This window comes from Notothenia coriiceps, unplaced genomic scaffold, assembly GCF_000735185.1.
Source record: "Notothenia coriiceps isolate Sejong01 unplaced genomic scaffold, NC01 NC01_scaffold00015801, whole genome shotgun sequence".
NCBI lineage: Eukaryota > Metazoa > Chordata > Actinopteri > Perciformes > Nototheniidae > Notothenia > Notothenia coriiceps.
The window spans coordinates 33,676-53,527 of NW_011348502.1; the positions used below are offsets into that span (position 1 = coordinate 33,676).

Consider the following 19,852-nt stretch of genomic DNA (forward strand, 5'->3'; position numbering starts at 1 on the left):
TCAGCCGTGTGCAGTGATCGAGGTCATTGTGTGATGACGACTGAATGTTAATCTGGGGAGTTAAGAAGTTGCAGGTTGCAATGTGCTGGCTGGAACTCTGCACAACACTTTTCCAATAAAGAAAATACTCAGAGTAAAAGAATTAAGACTTATTAGACTATTTCAATTAAAGTCACCGTATTACTTTTTTACAGCTTTCTCCGTACACCATGATATATTTCACTATTCACACGCTATCTCTATCTGTCACAGAGGCTTTTCGTCTGCCTGTTATAGAAATGTGTTTCTAGAAAGTAAACCTCAGCGTGACGCTAACCCCAGAGCTAAGTCAACACCAGTCTCACCTTGTATCATAAATAACACATTTGAACTTTCTCTTTAAAAGTTGCATTTGCAATCTTTGTTTTATTGTATTGAAGAGATTTAGATTGTTCTAGTTAGTCAGTATAAACTTTCCTGAAAAAATGGGGCTGCTGCTATAAGCTCACCCGTCTCCAGACATCTAGACCCAACCCCACAAGTAAACAACATGATGACATCAGCTGTTTTCACATTATCTGCCAATGAAAAGCACAATTGAGTGATGCTATTTGAGATGTTGTAATAGCACTTTAAATGCAGCACAAAAGGATGTAAATTGCAGGGTGCACATGATGCTGCTGTCACACACACATACATGCCAGGTTCTGACGAGGCTTTCTATTTATAAAATGCAAGTATGACTAACATCCTTTGAAACTGTAAATATGAGGTTTGGTGTTGCGCACCATTCCATTCTTTATCGAAAGCATTGGCATTTACACACATTCATAATTTGTCATGTTTGATAAGTGCCAAATGCGAAAATCAGAGCGGTTAAAATGTCTGGAGAAAAAAGAAGATGAGGCTGCATTCAATATCAAATTTGGAGTATTAATATTGTATCACACATACTTTTATATTATTTAGCTCACATCTTTTGAAAATCTTGAATTAAAGTAGCTTGACTGAAGAAAAAGAAAAAATGAAATGAATTGTTTTCATATGTTTTAACCATAGACTTGGATAAACTTGCAACCGACATGGATTTATTTAATTCCAGGAGACTAAATGGGGGATGGCGTTTGAAGGACATGGGCGTCAGGGAGCGTCTAAAGAAATACGCTATCAGGTTGTATTATGGGAGGTGAAGGATTCTGAGTCTTTTGGGCCCATAAAAGGGACTAAGAGGAAGAAGTGTTGGACTCTGCGTCACTGATGTGGCCATGTTATTGTTTATTCATCTGTTAGTGTAATGTCTCCAAACTTTATGAAAGTCAAACTAAACTGGTTTACTCTTTAACATTGTTGGCTAAAACGTTAAATGTCTAAAGAACTGCTATAATATGCATTGCTCAAATTTGTATATTTGAAATGATGGTTACCTAAAAACTATCAACAATAGAATAGCTTGTTACGTTTACGGAAGCTTGATATACAATACAAATAAGGTCTTATAAGATGACCATGATCCCTTTTAAAAACAGAATCAGCTGGAGGAGAAACTGATGTCAATAATCCCATACTTTGGTCAGACATATTTTCCCCATGTGTTGTGTCTCTCTGAAACCCCTTTAACAGTCACTTGATTTTAACTTAAAGTTTGCTCAAGCAGATTTCACAAAGAAACTGCTGAAGTGCATGCTTTCCTATTCCCAATCTGAAATGTAGGCCTACATGTGTTTGAAAGCAGTCTGTCTCTCAGTTTTCAGAAGCATTACATCATTTTAAAACCTATTTAAAGATACAATTGTGTTTTCAATCTGTTCACACTACTCAAAAAACCAATCCAAAAAAAGGATTAAAGTCTAAATCACCAGTGCACACCAAGCTCTCTGCACCTCTTCTGCTCAGTACTCTGTCAGTGCCTCGTCCCCTACGTAACATCTGATATTATTTTGTATCTTCATCCTTCAGTGTTGGATATAAGGTAACATTTGCCAGAAGTTAATGTAATACTTAAAAGTTTCATAATATCATATTTTTTTTTACTTTTGGAGAAAAAAAGTATGAGCATAATTTTGTTTGAAAAGGGGAAATTAATCATGTTTATGCAAAGAATCATATTATATTCTCACGTCCAATTTGAAACCAATATTCAACAGTGTAAAGATTTCTACAGTGTCAATGATTTAATATATATACAATGTTTCCATATTTGCTATCATGAGTTAACATGTACAAGTTAACCTACTTCTAAATTCCACGTTTTTTATTAAACAACCTTACTGCCATCGATAAAATAGTAAAATAAAATAAAATCTCACCGGAAGTGACACTTTTACAACTTCTTGCGCAGTTAAATCCAGTCAGCACTTACCGGTCTTTATCATATTCCTCACGGTAATTCAGCGCGATGTGACGCCGTCAGTCTACTTTCAGTTCCTTCTTTAACAACGTTTAAAGCTCGGTTATTAAAAAATAAATAAATAAAAGGATAAGCGATGATTAGAAACCTTGCGCGAGCTGTCTCTGCCTTGCGAGCCTGTCAACTGTCCGCGAGCCCTCAGGTGGTGGATGAGTGCGCTCACGTTGCGATGTTCCATACGATGCTGTCTGTCCCCAATCAAAGAGCACGCGCCTCTCCGGACTGCCACAGTGACATTGTCAAGGTTAAATTACGGTTTAGATGCGAAATACACACGCGTTATTGACCCAGAATCCGTCGTTTAGTTCATACATCAAAAATATCTATATTTTATATTTAGTAAAACTCATACACTTGGTCAAAATTATCACAGAAATGTCTTCTGAACTTCGTTTTATTTTAAAAATAAAGTTTAAAAGAGTTCGTTTTATTTGATTGTTGATTGTAGCCTATATTCCTGATGTATTACGTTTCCATTCTTAAAAGTGTCTTACATTACATATTATTTTTTGTATAACCTCCTATTTGTGTTGACTGTACTTTTGTATTTCCAGTTCTGATTTGAATTTTTTTTTTAAAGGTTGGAAATGAATGAAGTGCTACCATTTTTATTTTTATTTGAATCGATAAATACTGATGTTAATCTAGTTCTTCTAAAAAAGAAGGTCTTAATATCCGTTTGTTTTGTCCAAAGCAAATGTGAGCCTTATACAACATGAACATGAAATACCAATACAGCTAATTTAATTTTGAATGTAATTTAAAAAAAAAGTGTGTTTGTGTGTGTGGGGACTGATAGACAGGGTGAATGAGAGAGACAGAGCGACAGTGTGTGTTTACTAATACTTAATCTGATTTAATCTCAGTCAAGGCACCCAAGAAGTGACCTATGATGTCATGAGCTGCGTCATTATATGGAAATAGAGATCAGATTGAAGCTGATCGACAGAAAAAAGGTGATGCAATGCAGCAGCCACAACAGTCGGCTGCATTCAAAAACATAAACACTTGGATACCAATACCCTGCGGTGCATTTATGAAACAAAAATCAATTTGGTAGATGATTTAAATCGGCACCCCGTATTGTTTGGGTAAAAACACTAATAGTAATGGACCCAAAGGAAACATTTCCGCGACGAGGGAGAAAGGGACGTGGGATGATGTCAGCATTTTTTTAGGCAGACATGACAATAACTAAGATATGAAGAGGAGAAAATATACATAATCATATTTTATTTCTCTTTAGCGTATAAATACCATTCACAGAACTTCGGCAGCTACTCAGAAATATGAGCTGGTGTAAGATCTGAGTCAAATATTAATATTTAAGTTACTTTATTTGCAAAAGTTTACATTATCACAATCTCATTTCCTGTCATTTCTCCACCACAAACTCTCCAATAAAAAGCATGAAAACACTTGTAAAACGTGGTAATCTTTGTTCACCGTGACTGGACTTGATGGGAATGGTAAATAATAATGTTCAACTGGTTTGAATGTGGTAAATGTTGCAGCCAGCGTAGCTTAAAGTAAACAGTGAGAAATATGTTCATCTGGAACAAAACTTTCCTTTTTACTTGTTTGAGTAGTAATGAAGCATAAAACCACCAACAGCACTCGTTCAAACCGCTAAACAGTGAGCCAACATTTCCACTATTAAGTTCAACCATTGGCTACCTTCACCGTGGCATTCACAGTAAGTCATTTAAAGTACAACAGTCATTTGGAAACTTTATATGATGCCTACATTTGGTTTTATAATTTAGAAGAGATATCAGCAGCATGGTGGCAGAGTGAGGAGGCCGACCATCATTATTTGGAGCCTCCAAGTTCAAATGAGGTCCGGAGGCATAGCATAATGACTCCATTATTATTATTATTGGATGTGTGTGAGGGCATGCAATACTTCTACTGAGCCACCAGTGGGCAGATTGAAACTGTTTTTGGCGTCCTTCAGTGGGCCTGCAGATACAGATGCTCAGTTAAGGACTTGAATGTGGTCAGTCTTATTAACAGCAGGAGGACCAGGGGCTACACACCTGGTTACTGAGACCCACAAGCTGAGATTCAAAATGAGCAGCAGTGCAGATACTAAGGGAGAACCACTTCACACCTAGGGTGTTTTCACGACCCAAAAGATGCTAAACAGAGATGACAAGAGAGAGACAATAGGCCTTAGATATTTGGCTTTATATAATTCCTTCAAAGCAAGGAGTTTTTTGTTTAACTGCAGTATGCACGTGGACTATATAATGAGAGTTTTCTATGATGTAAAAGTGCCCTATATAGTGCCCGATTCTATTACTTAGTTTTTACACCTCTTCATCACAGTAAATCATGCGAAGGACATTACCAAACTATTCTGCTTGTAAAGCCAGAGTCCATTTTTCCTGCTGGCTGCTTTAATAACACTCCCTGTGTTGCGTGTGAGAGGCTGATCAAAGTCAGGCTCTGTGTCCTGTAACAGGTTCCAGATTTTGTCGTGGTCACAAATCCAATCCTTGGTGATTTCAGGGTAAAGGCGTTTATTGGTTCAGTGTGTGGTGTCTACCCTCTTCAGACCCACTTCAGGGGCCAACACACAGATCCCCTTCACTCCAGACGTGACGTTGGGAGGCTTGAGCCCATATAGATTTCAAGCTAAAAGTGTACGCAGGTAAAGAAATCCTCTCATGTCTAGACTACAGCTGTGAAAGTAAGCAGGGCAAACTAAAATAAGATCTGTTGTCATCTTTATTATTGATTGAATCTGCTGATTGTCTTCTCCATTAATTGATAACTCATTTGTTATTATTATTTTGTTATTTATGTAATACTAGCAAACAACAACAATTCTATGTGTGTACTTCCCTAAAATGACCTTTACTTGTCCAATAAGCAGTCAAAAACCCAAAGATATTCACTTAAACATTATGTTTTCTAAGAAAATTCGAAAGCCTCAAAATAGCTTTATTTTTGCCCCTATTTAACTAATAATAACATCTTCATTTAATCTTATTCACAAGGCGGATGAATGCATGCAAATTATGTTTTAATATCGTAAGCAATGCACAAAGAAAGGACAAAATCTGGATGCCTACCCACGCTAAATCTCGCAGTGTACTCACACAGTACTGACTCTTGGCTTGGAGGGAGGAGGGGGGTTCAATAACTCATCACAAGTTGTGAATCAGCCAGGTCCAACAGCCATTTGTCACAAACGAGAAATGTCCGCCCATTTAATCAAGACAACGATACTGACGACGCAATGGGCAAGCTAATTAATTAAATGAATGGAGTAAGCAAGGACAGCCGGGAAGAGGTTAGGGAACTGTTAATGTTTACGTGTTGGGCGTTTGTCAAACTGTGACTGCCCACTGATTGGACATGTTACGGCCCCTTCATTTGGGCAGGCTGCATAAATAGATGAAGATATACAGAATAATAAAGACTATTTTTTCAGGGGAGCGTGAGTGTGATCTCAAGCTTCATTTTGTTTTCACATGCTCAACCCCTTGTGGACTCCCGGTAGCACAAAGACACCTCAGGGAAGCTTTGGCCTCACGAAATCCTGACGCACGAGGTGCAGAAACCCCAGAAAATAACCTGAGACAGAAGCATTTTTATGTGACAAGGAGAAAAATTGGATAATGGAACTCTTTACATATAGACTCCAATGTATTATTTTATAAGAGATGTACACTGTGATACTGCAGCAGCTGCTGTATTGAACTGAATCTAAAATTAAGCTTTTCCTTGCAGAAATATTAAACTCTCTCATTATAGTTGGCGTAAAAAGAATAGTTGATTATGGACATGTTAGTTGCATCCCCTTTATACAGCGAATAAGGGCCAACCAAAATAAATATTGATATTAAAGTGAATTAATTAAATATACTTTAAACTTAAAATGGCAATTTATAATGTTGGCAATTATGAAATCAGTATAGCCGATCCCCTTTGTATACAGGAATAATCACCGACCCAGTCCTCATTTTAAAAGCTTCATTCATAATAACATCACAGGAAAGCGGATGATTAATTCTCTATGCTTTCATCCGCACACTGTATATTTGCATATTTTATAGATGCAGGCTAATTAAAAAGGGAAAACACAAGCACTGCAGGTCAAAGCACTAGGACAAAGCCCATAGCTCAGGTAAATGTAATTAGAAATTATATAAAGTGTCCCCACAGACTGAGATTGATGTGTTCTGACAAAGTCAAATAAACGGCACAGTATGCAGACTCTTTTAGTCTCCTTTCCCCCCCACTCCTTTTTTCCATGTTTGCATGTTAAAGTTAAGCAATATCCGTTCCCAAATGTCACAGTTCATAATGTTTCCTGCTCTTTCCACTTCTGTGAACATTTGAAACACAGGTCACCTGATATTCCTTCATTTTTGCCGTCGTGGCACTCAAGCATCCTTCTTCATTTCCATCCAATAAGATGTTATACCTGTCCCTGTGTGAGGGAGTCTGCTCTCATGGCTCCATGGTCCTCTCCCCCTCTTCTATTTTGGCATGCCTGTGCCAGGTATTTGTTCAAATTCCTCACACCCCGCGGGGATAGGTATGTCCCCCCCTTTCCGACCGTCCCTCTCTCATCTTTACAGCCTGTCTCTGTCTATCTTATGTACGCCAGCACATGTATGAAGCAGCCAACGTGGACTGCCCGCCACCAACACGAGGCACACAGCCATTTTACTGGCAAGTCACAACTAAATAATTTCCAAGTTGTTCAGCTTCTTGAAGCTGGCCAACCACAGCTGTGGGTTCTACGACGGTCTGGCCAAAAACAACTCGTTGGATAACAGGCAAGTTGCTTTTGATAACTGAAAGACCCGTTTATTCTCTGATGTTGTCAGAGCTTGAGGTCAGGCCACTTATTAGATCGACCAGTTAAACTTTTCTCTGACATGGAAAAATGTTGATACAGGCAAGTATACTGGATAATTAATTCCCTCTAAAATATAAACACCAAATCATGGTGTAAATCCCTCGTGGGGGTGTGAGGCGCCTTGTGTTTGAACATGAACTGATGTGCTATTGACATTGGGTCAGAGTTGAAGTGCATTAGTTATTGCTGTGCGTCATGAAATGACAGCAAATACCGATGATACGCTGGCTCGGCACGTTTGTCTCCCTGTCCTTCAAAATGGAGTCCGAACTCAACAAAGTCAAATTCAATTTTACTGAAAGAAATATCTGTGCAGATTCATATTTTTTCTTTCATTTTTCAGGTATAAATCAGAAAAGGAGGCCATAATCAAAAATGTGTCAAAGACAATCTGACATGGCTTTTGATTGCCGCTTTTCTGTTCAAGGGGAGTAACCCCATGACCTTTGGGTTTGCAGAAATTGTTTTTTTTAACTGCCAATTCAATATACGGTCTGTACTAGCAAGAAAAACACTCCAGAGTACAAGAAGGAGCCACAGATCACCATCCAGGTCTTTTATGCCTCTCCACTGATGTGCTATTGTTAGGGGTCACAGTAATGCTTTTTATTTTTCATTGAAGCTGCATGTGTACTGTGTAGACAATGAATGCATCATTTTATTTTTGGTACTATTGGAAAAGTTGGTTTTTTATTATGTATTTTATAGTTTATCTTGATCTTTGTGAGATCAAGAAGGCTATATGCATTAAAGTACATCAGCAGTGTTAACTCAATAAACCCAGGTTTTATAAACCCATCGCAATAAATTGTGACTTATACAGCAGACAATTATTTTGCCAAAATATGATGTTACGATACCATTTATGGTCAGATTCTTGCGTTTTGTGGAAATTCCTAGCCTAGTTAGATTTATGCCTGGCTCAAATGTATTGAAACCATTAGAGAGTCATCAAAGCGTGACCAAACATTCTGTAAACCCCAATCCCTTACATGACTATAAAATAAAAAATGTAAAACTATTATAAAACATATTATTTTAATCGGTTTACTTCAAATTCTTATAGCCTTACTCAGGAGAAATGTGGGCTGCAGCAGTCATAATTTAAAGCAACTGTAAACTGCTCTCTGTAATTATCGTATGAATGTTTTTAAAAGTTTGATTCTGTAATATTTTCCCGTAGATTTAGACCACAAATGCCATTTGATATGGAAAATCTGACTTTTCCTGTAATTGCTATCTACATTATTATTTGTAAAAAACCCAGGAAGGTCATTGTTAAATATTCTGCTTCCTAATGATAAAGTGGGGTCCCCTGGACCCCATCAGGCCAACACATATTCATATTCATTATGCAGGAGAAGCCCCCTCTCTCAGCATCCCATCCCACCCCCTTTCCACTCACACACACTGCTCTCCCCTTGACTCAGACACATCACAGACTGCAGTGATCAGGACACAGTGCAGAGAAGTTTGGAGGCAGATTGTCACCACATACTCCTCCAGCTGAAGATAAATAATCCTAAATCTCCGGCCTGAAGAATTCTGAGGGATATTCCAAAATGGGAACGGAGATTTTCCTTAAAACAAATCCATGGAGTATTTATTTTTCAGCGTCCGGGATTAAAATGTTTTAAGGTAGGCTTTACATACATCTAGCGAATTACTCACTGGTTCATATATGCGATTTGATTTTTGGATTACACGTTATGTTTCTTTAGCTTTCATAGGGCCCAAATGCAGGCCGTTATGCAACAGAAAGCCTTAAGTAAACTGTTTATCAGGAGATTAATATTGACATATGAATAAAGAAGTTTAACATGAAACCACTTTTCTCCTTAAATATGTGGCCTAAAATAGCCTAGTTTTTATTTTGAGTAAAATCGCAATGTTATCAAAGATATGTTGCGTTTCCCTGCTTATTGAATGATGTGGCTTGGTGCGGTTTTTTTGGATAAAATATCAAACTAAAATGTATACAATGTATTTGCGTCTAAGAATAAATGGAATTCGGTATAAGGTATCTAACAAAGCTGTCGCTATGAAAAGGCGAACAGCTGTTATTTAAAGCGAGCCGGTGAGGTATGAGGCGCGCGCCCCGCGGGGGTTCGGCTGCTGCTCCACAGCTCCTCAGTAGCTCTTAACCCCGGTGCTGCCCGGGTCACCATGTGTCACACAGACCGTTTCTGTCATGCACCCCGGGTCTGCTTTGATGTTTTTTTAAATGACACCTCTCCACAAAACCATCAGTCTTGAAGTAAAGCAATAAGCTCGTCTCACGACCGGCAGAATAACACCACAAGAAACATCGTTAAATATATTTTCTCGCTTTTCTCCCGGTGCAGAAATCTGTATCAGGCTAAAATGTCAGCTCATCCTTTCAAATTAAATAAAGTCAAACAGTCCGCCTCACTGCGCTATCCGCTGACTCGGCAAAATGTCACGCACTGGTCCACATCCAAACCACCGATGCGTAAAAACGCACAACATAAAGCTCAGCAATCTTAACGAAACCATTGCCATTAAGAATTTGTGTGCACAAAAATATACAAGTCGTTTTAGCTCTTTAATGTTTCTCACACTTTTTTGTGTTCCAATTAGCCTAATTGTTGTCCGACTGCTGACCTTAAGAAGGAGCAGGCTTTGGGACGTTTCCAGATTTACAGCCTTCAGTTCGAGCCCTCCTACTCCGAAAATCCAATTATTTAACTAACCATGACTGTCGCGCCTGGCTCTCTGTGAAACTATAAAACTGTAAAGGCTGTGCCAACCAGAGCAGGTATCTCAAACATAAACCATCATCGTTTTGGTGACATTTTCATTTCTACTATATGTTTATATAACTTTATTTACTTTATCTGGTCTCATGATTCACATAAATCGCTTTGCAGCACCCTCAAGAGTTTAAATCAGTTTTAGATGTGCTGTCCTTAAGAACTGACTCAAACAAATAACATTGTCAGAAACCAGAGAATAAATCAAAGAGGAAATTATGAATGTAAATTAACAAAATATATGTTTATTCTCTCCCCCTTTTCCCTTTTGAACCACCCCTCCTCTGCTTCTTTTACTTTGAACCTGAAAAAGATCCCTTATGAAAGTCACTCCTGCTTTCTCTTAATCTTGAACCTTTATATAATTTAACATTATGGACCTCTCAGGCTCTTTGCCTCCACCGTCCCCTTACACCTTCCCTATTATCCCCAATATCTCTGTGCCCTCCCCCTCCCCTTCCCTCTCCCCATCACCCAGCGTTGCCTCCACAGCTCTCTTCTGCTCCCTCCTCTCCCTCCTCTCCTTGATGGGCATCACAGGAAACCTGTACACTATGGGCCTTCTGTTGAGGCGCAGGAGAAGTAGACGGCGTGGAGCAGGACCGACCTGCTGCCTAATGAGAGTACCTGTGCCATCATGCCTCGCCAACTCCTCCCCGTCCTCCACCCCCATCTCCTCTTCCTCTCCCTCCTCTTCTCTTCACCTCCAGGTGCTGAGCCTTGCTCTTGCTGATCTGCTCTACCTTTTCACCGCTCCCTTCATCGTGTATGACAGTCTGGCGTCCGGCTGGGCCTTCGGGGAGCCGGGCTGCCGCCTCCTCCTGAGCCTGGACCTCCTCACCATGCACGCCTCCATCTTCACCCTCACCGCCATGAGTCTGGACCGCTACAGGGCGGTGGCACATCCCCTGCACACCTCCTCATCCAACTCCTCCAGCCTGCTGCGTGTGGGCCTGGCCTGGGGCCTGGCTGTGGCCCTGAGCCTGCCCATGATGATCACTCTGCACCTGGAGGAGGGGGAGAACCAGGAGGGCCAGCTGTGTGTGCCGGCCTGGGACGAGCAGAGCTCCAAGGCCTATCTGAGCGTGCTCTTCTGCACCAGCATCCTCGGACCTGGGCTGGCCATTGGAGCACTTTATGCAACTCTAGGCCGGCTTTACTGGGTGTCTCAGACTAGGCCAGCCTGGGCCAGTGGGGGCAGCTCGGCTTGTCCTCCCCGTGCCCCCAAACCCAAAGTCCTGCTCCTCATCCTGGGTATTGTCCTGGCTTTCTGGGCCTGCTTCCTTCCTTTCTGGATCTGGCAGCTGCTGCCTCTCTACCAGCCCGACATGCTGCGGACAGTTCCAGTAGGGACGCAGGTGACAGTCAATCGAATCCTCACAGGACTGACATATGGAAACTCATGTGTAAATCCATTCTTCTACACACTATTGACTGGGAAACGAAGACGCAACCGGCCGGCGCTGACTTCAGCAAATCAGCTGTGCCGTAAGAGCAGTCCGATGCAGTAGTGTGTCTTTCTCTAACAGAGGAGAGTAATGTGACAACCATGTACTGTATATGCAATATGAGTTCAATAATAGGAACCAAAGATCATTGATTTGTCCTTAGCAAATGATAGCACTTTGTATAAATGCTTTGTGAAAATACTTCCTGTTTGGAGACAATCAAAAGGACAATCTCTGTAAGATGTAATGAATGCTTTATCCTTTTCCATACTTTGATGGTCATATGATAAGTGTTGTAATGACGTTATATTTTGTATTATGGTAAAGCAAATAACCACAATGGCATTGCTAACACAAGTGCTTACTACAGTAATTACTTCTGCAAAGTAACTTACCCAAATCAACAGATTTTATAACAGAGGAAGGTTTTTAATAAACAGAATCCTGTATTGTATGCAGTAATAATAGAAGGGAGGAGTTTTGTGCTGTATGTTGCGATGCACAAGCATTTCCAGTAAAACCCTGATTCACTTCTGCTTGTTTTCAGAAATGTTTAAGGATGATGTTTGTTTTTAAACAACTGTCTGAGACTGGTCAGAACCTCGTTGGGACATTTTTCTGAGACAGTGTTTGTTGACTTAATGAATTATGTTGGAGCATGTCAACAGTCTTTTGTTTTCTTCCCCTGAACCCCGACATATCTAAAACAACTGACTTTTTATATAATCATGACCTGCATGTTGGGTTTTTTGTAATCATGCAATGCTTTGCATGGCTTCAACTTGTGTTGATTGTAACTGGTGTTTATAATAATGCATAATATAAAGCTTTGAATAAAGAGTATGCTTTCTGTTATTGACTGTGTGATTGAATCCTTATAATTAGGAAAAAAGGAGGAAAACCTGATAGTGTTTGGCCTTTCAAAAAACGCACAACAGATGACATAATACTGTGTTTGACAATAACAGACGTGAAAAAGAAGAACATCTGAGGGATAACAATTATGAAGCTAAGCAAAGGGATTATATGTTAGATATTCGAAGAAAAAAAAGAAACACAAAAACCTAAAAGTGCTCAGTATAAAAAAAAGAGTTGCATTTTCACGTTTTGTTTGTGTGTCTGTGTCAGCGTGTCAGGGACTCTGGAAGGTCTTCCCCGGTCTTGTGTATACACTCGCTGGCTGGTGTCTCTGTGTCTCCCTCAGCCGCGGCCTGTCTCCGTCTGCCCGACTCAAAGGCTGCACTGTGCTGAAGCTCCAACCCTGCTGCTCTTTGACGCAGATGAGCAAATATTGTTGTTCAACACAGAGGAGAAAGGATGGGGATGAGATGATGGGACAAAAGAGGACATGAGGGAGGGGGTTGTTTGGGTTTTGGATGCTGACCATGTGACTGCAGGTCTCTAGTTCGAGTCCAGCAGGAGACTATTGTGGCACATCATTGTTTGTTACTTGTCACCTACGGCATACTTCTGATTAAGATTTTTTAAAAGCCCTAGCAGAGGAATTTTAGACAAACCTGCAGAAAATTAAACAAAATAGAGACACTTCATGAGACACTTCATCAGGATAAATCATAGCTTGCAGAATTCAACGCAGAACAACATTAACTCTTTGTCATTTTTAGCGAACGTTATTTAAATGTATTTCTTATGGACGACAGGCGGCGCACATGCTAGCACTGTCGGCCCATGTACTACCTCCCCCATTCAAACATTTCTCCATAATTCATTTTCTAATTTCTTACATTTTTCAGCATATCTGCATCTGTGATGACGGATGTGAACTTCCCCTTAAGCATATACAACCTTATAAATAAAACTATCCATAATAAACAAGAACATTAATTGTCTAAATTGTTTTATCAAATAATTTCTGAGGTTCTAAAAATACAAATTTAAAATGTTTTTCAAGTTGAACAGTAGAAAAACTGAGACAACTTTACATAAAATAAATCAAAAGCTGTAAGTCCTCAATACAAAAATGTTTAATAATGTATTCATTCCCATAAATAAAAATAAAAATGTAAATCCACATTTTAAAAACAACAATATAGTACTCAAAGGGATAAGACTTTGAATAATATTCCAGACCTCCATGTAATTCTGACAGAGCACATTAAGAAGGGACAGTGATCAGTTACATTTTCTAATTTCATCACTGGGTAAAGATATATTTCTTTGACCACCCAGGTAAAACATATGCACCATTAAGCTCTATTAACTGTGGTTTACTGTGTTTTGACTTGACATGCAATACCATCTGCTAGTCCATAATCACCAGGTAATGGACTTTGAGTGATTTCATGTTAAATGCATTGTAAAATGAGACTTGAATAATGCTAGGAAAACATAATTATAGTGTAGGTTTATTTATTTGCACATAAAGTGTAATTATGTAGAAACATTAACTGAGTAGAAGATAACCTGAGGGCAGCAGGAGAAGCTACATTGGTAATACCAACAGGTTTGAGGGACGCATACCAAAAGCATTTGTCAAGGCAGCTTGCATGTTTCTCTGCACTGTGATGCCAATTTTTCTGAGGCTGTAGGGCCCTACTGTAGTCCATACTGCCTACCATGTGTTTCCATTTACCTGTGGCTACCTCTGAGCGTAACGTTCCCACTGCAGTTGTTATCCAGAGCTCTGTGCGGCCACACCACAGGGGGGGCTTCTGTTGTGAAGTTAATGCAATATCCATCCACCTTTCACAGACAACTGAGGCCCTCTCAGCACATGTACCCACTAAAATGGAATTTCTTGTAGACAAAGAGCCAGCTCCATGTATGTTTGAAATCATGAGCCCTCATATGACATGGTGATTTTTGGACCCCTGGGTCATACCAAAATGACAGAAGATGGAGGGCGTAGCTTGTGTAAAGATGAAATCCTTCCAAAGAAGACACTTAGCACCGGTGTGGATATTAATGCACAGCAAGCTTAGATTTTCCTGAGTCTGCATGGTGGACAGGTTTTGGGAGACTGCATATTCTAAAACGTAATATATCAGATGATTAAGTTCTGCCTCAGGTCTACGGGGATGACTGAGTGTTTGATAAACTTCAAATACATGGTGTTTAGTCAACCCAACCAAATGGATGGAAAATATTGTCTCAGTTGGCAGGCTGGTCCATCTATAAACTTTGTGTTGTTTGTGTAGTTGCCAGCTCCTACCGACTCGCTCCAATCATAACTTTTGTCTGTAGTCGCAACAGAAGCTTTTCATTTTGTCCTGAGATTCAGGCAGTGTACTTCTCTAGACTCTCATCTACGGGGAAAACACAAGGATAAATATTTTCTTGTGGGAACGTCGCTCTGTTCCACCTGAAGATTTCATAAATCCAGCACATGTCCGTTTCCTGGAATCATCAAGCATCTTCCCATCCCACAGCCGTCGCCCCGCCTCTCCTCTTGACCAGTGTTTGAGGCTGCTGCAGGTGCCCCTCCCCTGGGCAGCCCGCTCAGGAAAACCCCCCGCTGGGTAGACGAGACGAACCCGCAGCCCGGGCCAAATTCACGCTGTGAGGTGTATAAGAGGCTCCCATTCTCTCCAGACATACACAAAAAAGATTTCCTTCACACTCCTCCTCCGCCTGCCCTCTAAAATTCAATCTTCCCATCTGTTTTCCCTCTCTCAATCACTTTTTGTCCCCTCCACTCTTTCTTCCTTTTCCTATAGTCTATAGGCAAAGGAAGGGCATAGGTATTCCTCTGCATGGCCTCACGTTTTATGACGCTAATAAGTCAAAGTTTTTGCATTGTAAATAACAAAAACTCTTAGGTGGTACTGAAATATCCACAAATTAACTCAATCAACTTTAAAGACATCCAACCTTCTGTAACATCTGTTTAAATCAAACAAATCAGTTCAAGTTTTACGATACCGCACATGTAGTCAACATGGTATTAAAAAAAACTGTGGTTGAAATCTGGAAGCTCACAGTGTTTCTTTGTTCAATCCATGGCAACCTCACCATGAGGCGGCAACCTCACCATGAGGCGCCCTCCTCCCCATCGCGTACCCTGACTTCACACCTCAGTGTCAGCCGCCAGGATCAGGCGAGGCCCAGGCTTGTGTGCCTTGAAGGCCGGAGGTTACATCAACCAACATACACATTACGGTTCACACTTGGGCTCTTACTAGGAAAGACAGTAAACATGGCACGTCTGCCAACGTCGCTCCTTCTCCCTCTCCCTGAGTTTCACCTTCCCTCTGTGCCCCCCTTTCTCCTCCTCCTCGCTGCCTGTAAACAGTCATCCCTGTCAACTCAGGCGTCAAGCTCCCCTGACCTCTGACCTTCTGACACTTCACTCATCTGAGCCCCATGGTTTGTTTGTGCATGGGGGTCATGACTGAGGAGGGACATTATGTATTTCCATGGCACAGTTCAATAATAGAAGCCAGTGTGGATTATTGTGAATAAGTGCGAAAACGATAAGTTTAAACATTTAACCGTAACTATTTCCATACAAACTTTTGAAGAAGAAATACTAAACTTAGTTCCAACCCTTTGATTTGGAAGATTTACAGAAACTTATTTTTGGGGTGTTATGGCGTGTTAGTCAGACAAAGACATTTCAACACATAACCTTGGACATTAAGAAATGCTAATGGGTATTTTATTCTGACACTCAAAACTATGAACATAATACGCAGATTTCTTTATAATAAAAAGAACTGTTAGTTGCAGAATGTGAGTCTCAAAGAAAGGAATGGCAGCTATGAGAATTTTTGTTCAGTTGTGTCAAAATTAAACATTAATCTATAGGTATTGAAGTTATGGCAATAAGTAAAAACAGTCATTGTAACAGCTGTAACATGACTTTCCTATCTGAGAGCCAGGTGGAAGATTGAACAGCATGGTGTTTAGAATTACAGCACCACCTGTGGGTGAAATATAAGAACTTCATATTTGAAACCAAACATTGTTTTTTAACCCTCTTCAGTAGATTAAGACAGCTGACAACTGTTTGTGCAAAACGTGTTCATTACAGCTCCACATCAAGAATTAAAAACAAATATATATATATTTTTTAAATAAATATTTCTTAATCTGCTTTATCATATGTTGGCATAGTGTCTTAAAAGTCAAATATATAAAAAGACAGAAGGAGAACAGTACATACACTGAACAAAAATATAAATGCAACACTTTTGTTTTTGCTCCCATTTTTCATGAGATGAACTCAAAGATCTAAAACACTTTCTATATACACAAAATAACCATTTCTCTCAAATATTGTTCACAAATCTGAAAAAATCTGTGATAGTGAGTACTTCTCCTTTGCCGAGATAATCCATCCCACCTCACAGGTGTGGCATATCAAGATGCTGATTAGACAGCATGTTTATTGCACAGGTGTGCCTTAGGCTGGCCACAATAAAAGGCCACTCTGAAACGTGCAGTTTTGCTTTATTGGGGGGGTCTGGGGGGGTCCGAAAACCAGTCAGGTTTAACCCTAAAACATTTTTTAATGTGTCAGTGGGTGACATGTTAGGGTTAGGGTTAAACATGACTGGTTAAACCCTAAAACATTTTTTAATGTGTCAGTGGGTGACATGTTAGGGTTAGGGTTAAACCTGACTGGTTTTTGGACCCCCCCCCAGACCCCCCCCTTAATAAAGCCAAATACGCACGTTTCAGAGTGGCCTTTTATTGTGGCTCAGCCTAAGGCACACCTGTGCAAATAATTCATGCTGTTCCTTAATCAGCATCTTGATATGCCACACCTGTGAGGTGGGATGGATTATCTCGGCAAAGTAGAAGTGCTCACCTATCACAGATTTTTTCAAATTTGTCAAGACAATATTTGAGGGGAGAAATGGTTATTTGTGTATATGAAAATGTTTTAGATCTTTGAGTTCATCTCATGAAAAATGGGAGCAAAAACAAAAGTGTTGCATTTATATTTTTGTTCAGTGTAGATAAATTGTATCAAAATTAAATACAATGGTTAAATATACACATTGTGGGTGCTGGCTCATGGTTATACTGTCAGCGTTACTATAAGATTGTTTGTATTATCTCTCCTCATTTGTTTATCTAGCATAAAATGTTCAATATCAAAACTGAACAGAAATGTTTGGCCAATATTTTGTAATTATTTTTTTGAATAATCCAAATTCCAAGTCCTTTTATTTACAATGTATTTGTTTCCGAGTTACATTTTCTGAGAATCAAATGCAATTATTTGATATAGTATAAATCCAAATAAGTATACATCTATTACACTTTACTCTGCTTTAAATCCATCATTTGATACTACCTTTTATTCGTGCAGAGCAGACTGGAATAGATGCTGAAATTACCACACCTATGTACTAAATCAAGAATAGATTTTAAATCAAATCTGGACCAAAAGAATATAAATCGTGAGATTTATACCCCTACTAATAGAGCTATAAAAAGGGTGCTTGTGTTCCCCGTTGCACAACATGCTCTTGTCTTTCTTTGCACCAGCTGAACCTCCAGCTCGGGTGGCTCAGTAACTGACCCACCACAGTGACAGAGAGGAGGACGACTCCCGTCCCGAGGGCTCAACACTGCAGAACAAGCTCTGTGCACGCAGTAAAGAGTATATATCCTGAAAGAAATATGGTTAAATTCCAATACGAATACTGAGATATGTATGTCCCCAGGTTATAGCCAGCCATATGGGTGCACTATGTGGAGGGTATGTAATAAATAAAAAACTTACAATTTCAACATATATACAAAAGCTCAAGGTTCTTTAGTGCTGTTATCAAGAGCTCAATCATTCATTTGAAGAGTGATGGAAATATTAATTTAAAAGTAAAGTTAATAACTCTTGTCTATCAATAATAATGATCCAACCAAAATTCTAAAGCGAGTATTGCAGAAAAACAATACATTCAATCCCTAAAAAATATAATTTCACCCAAAAGAAGCTTAATTATTCTACTCAAAATAATGAATTACTTTTGGAAATCAAAGTAAGAACTTCAGTCCTAATAGATGAGCATGAACAAAGCCACCATTGTGATTCAAACCCAATACAGAGCCTTTTATACAAGCCATTTCCTCGTACGTCAACATGACAGACCTAGATTCTAATCAAAAGTTTAGCAGGCTGTCGTCATCACCCTACAACACAGAACATAAGAAATTCAACTAGGGCTGCTGTTTGTTCAATCTATTGATCCATGTTGCCCCCACAGAGCGTGCTCACCTTCCACAGTAACCTGCACCTCCTGGCTGCGTCTCTGAGCTCCTGGTGGTCGGTAACTGAACACCTAGTTTGAGAAACCCAGAACATCAGAACAGCCCGGACGGCATGATGCTGAGGCCTGTCTCTGCACATGTTGGGTTATAGCCTTTAGCCTGGCTGTCTCCACCTAAACCACTAAGTTTACAGCTTGGAAAACCCTCAATATAGTTCATTTTGAGAGGTTAAAAGCTTGTGTTATCATTTGTAAAAGAGGTGACCATGTTTCCAGCAGGTTATAGGACAATTAAAGCAAGCAAGTCAAATTAAAATGCGTTCAACAGGTTTAAATATCATGGCCCTATTAGATTTTTGTTATGTTTACCCATTTGTTATTTTGAGTTATATATATATATATATATATATATATATATACACAAAGTAGTATAGTTTAAGTGTGTTTAGTAATTATACTCAACGTTATACTACTTTGTCTAGATTCGTAGTATAGTAGTGCATCCTTTCATGCAACCATTTTGTATTTGCGTAATGAGAAACTAGAAACTATACAAGTGCTCATACAAATTTGAAATCCTCTGAAATGTAGAATAAGTATAAAGTAGTAGCACAACATGGTTATTACACAATTAGGCTACATGTAGGCCCATTTCCAATGTGTAATTAATTGTTTTAAAAAATATTATTCGGCGCTGGAGTAAATGTCAGGCCAATTGGTTCAATTTCACCCCGGTGTAAAACCTGAAAAATGCCAAGGAACCGTGCATTCAAAATAAAGGAACATTTAACTAGACGCATTCTACTGTTATTTTCCTTAATATAACAAACGCCCACAAAGCAAATCTGTCAGGAGTCCCAGCACAAATCAATTTATAAACACAAACCTGACACGTGTTTCAAAAGGTACAAGACAAACTATTTGAGTAATTCCATAAAGTACACCTACCTTGACTAATGTCCTGAAGCATGTCCTTCGGCTCAAGGCGTCTTCTCCAATGGAAACTGTGATGCCTCCTCTGGGGAAACTCGCCAAGGGTGGCACGGAAGTGATGAAAGGTGGGACAGGTGAGGCCGCAGCACCACATCTGAACCTTTTGGATGCCGTCTTTGAATATGTGCTGGTATCTGGCGCCTCCATGTGGAGTTACTGCAAGAAAACAACATTACCCGGAGGCGGAAACA

General features: G+C 39.6%; 1 protein-coding gene across 1 annotated transcript; it reads left to right on the forward strand.

The window, feature by feature from the left end:
- The first annotated feature begins 10,413 nt into the window (after nucleotides 1-10,413).
- uts2r3 (urotensin-2 receptor 3) lies at nucleotides 10,414-12,296 on the forward strand. Its single transcript, XM_010775560.1, has one exon. It carries the CDS (start codon nucleotides 10,414-10,416, stop codon nucleotides 11,548-11,550), a length of 1,137 nt encoding a protein of 378 aa, XP_010773862.1. The 3' UTR covers nucleotides 11,551-12,296.
- The last annotated feature ends 7,556 nt before the right edge of the window (nucleotides 12,297-19,852 follow it).

What these genes read in the sequence shown, in the direction of transcription:
- uts2r3 (XM_010775560.1), top strand. Translation starts at nt 10,414, where the DNA reads ATGGACCTCTCAGGCTCTTTGCCTCCACCGTCCCCTTACACCTTCCCT.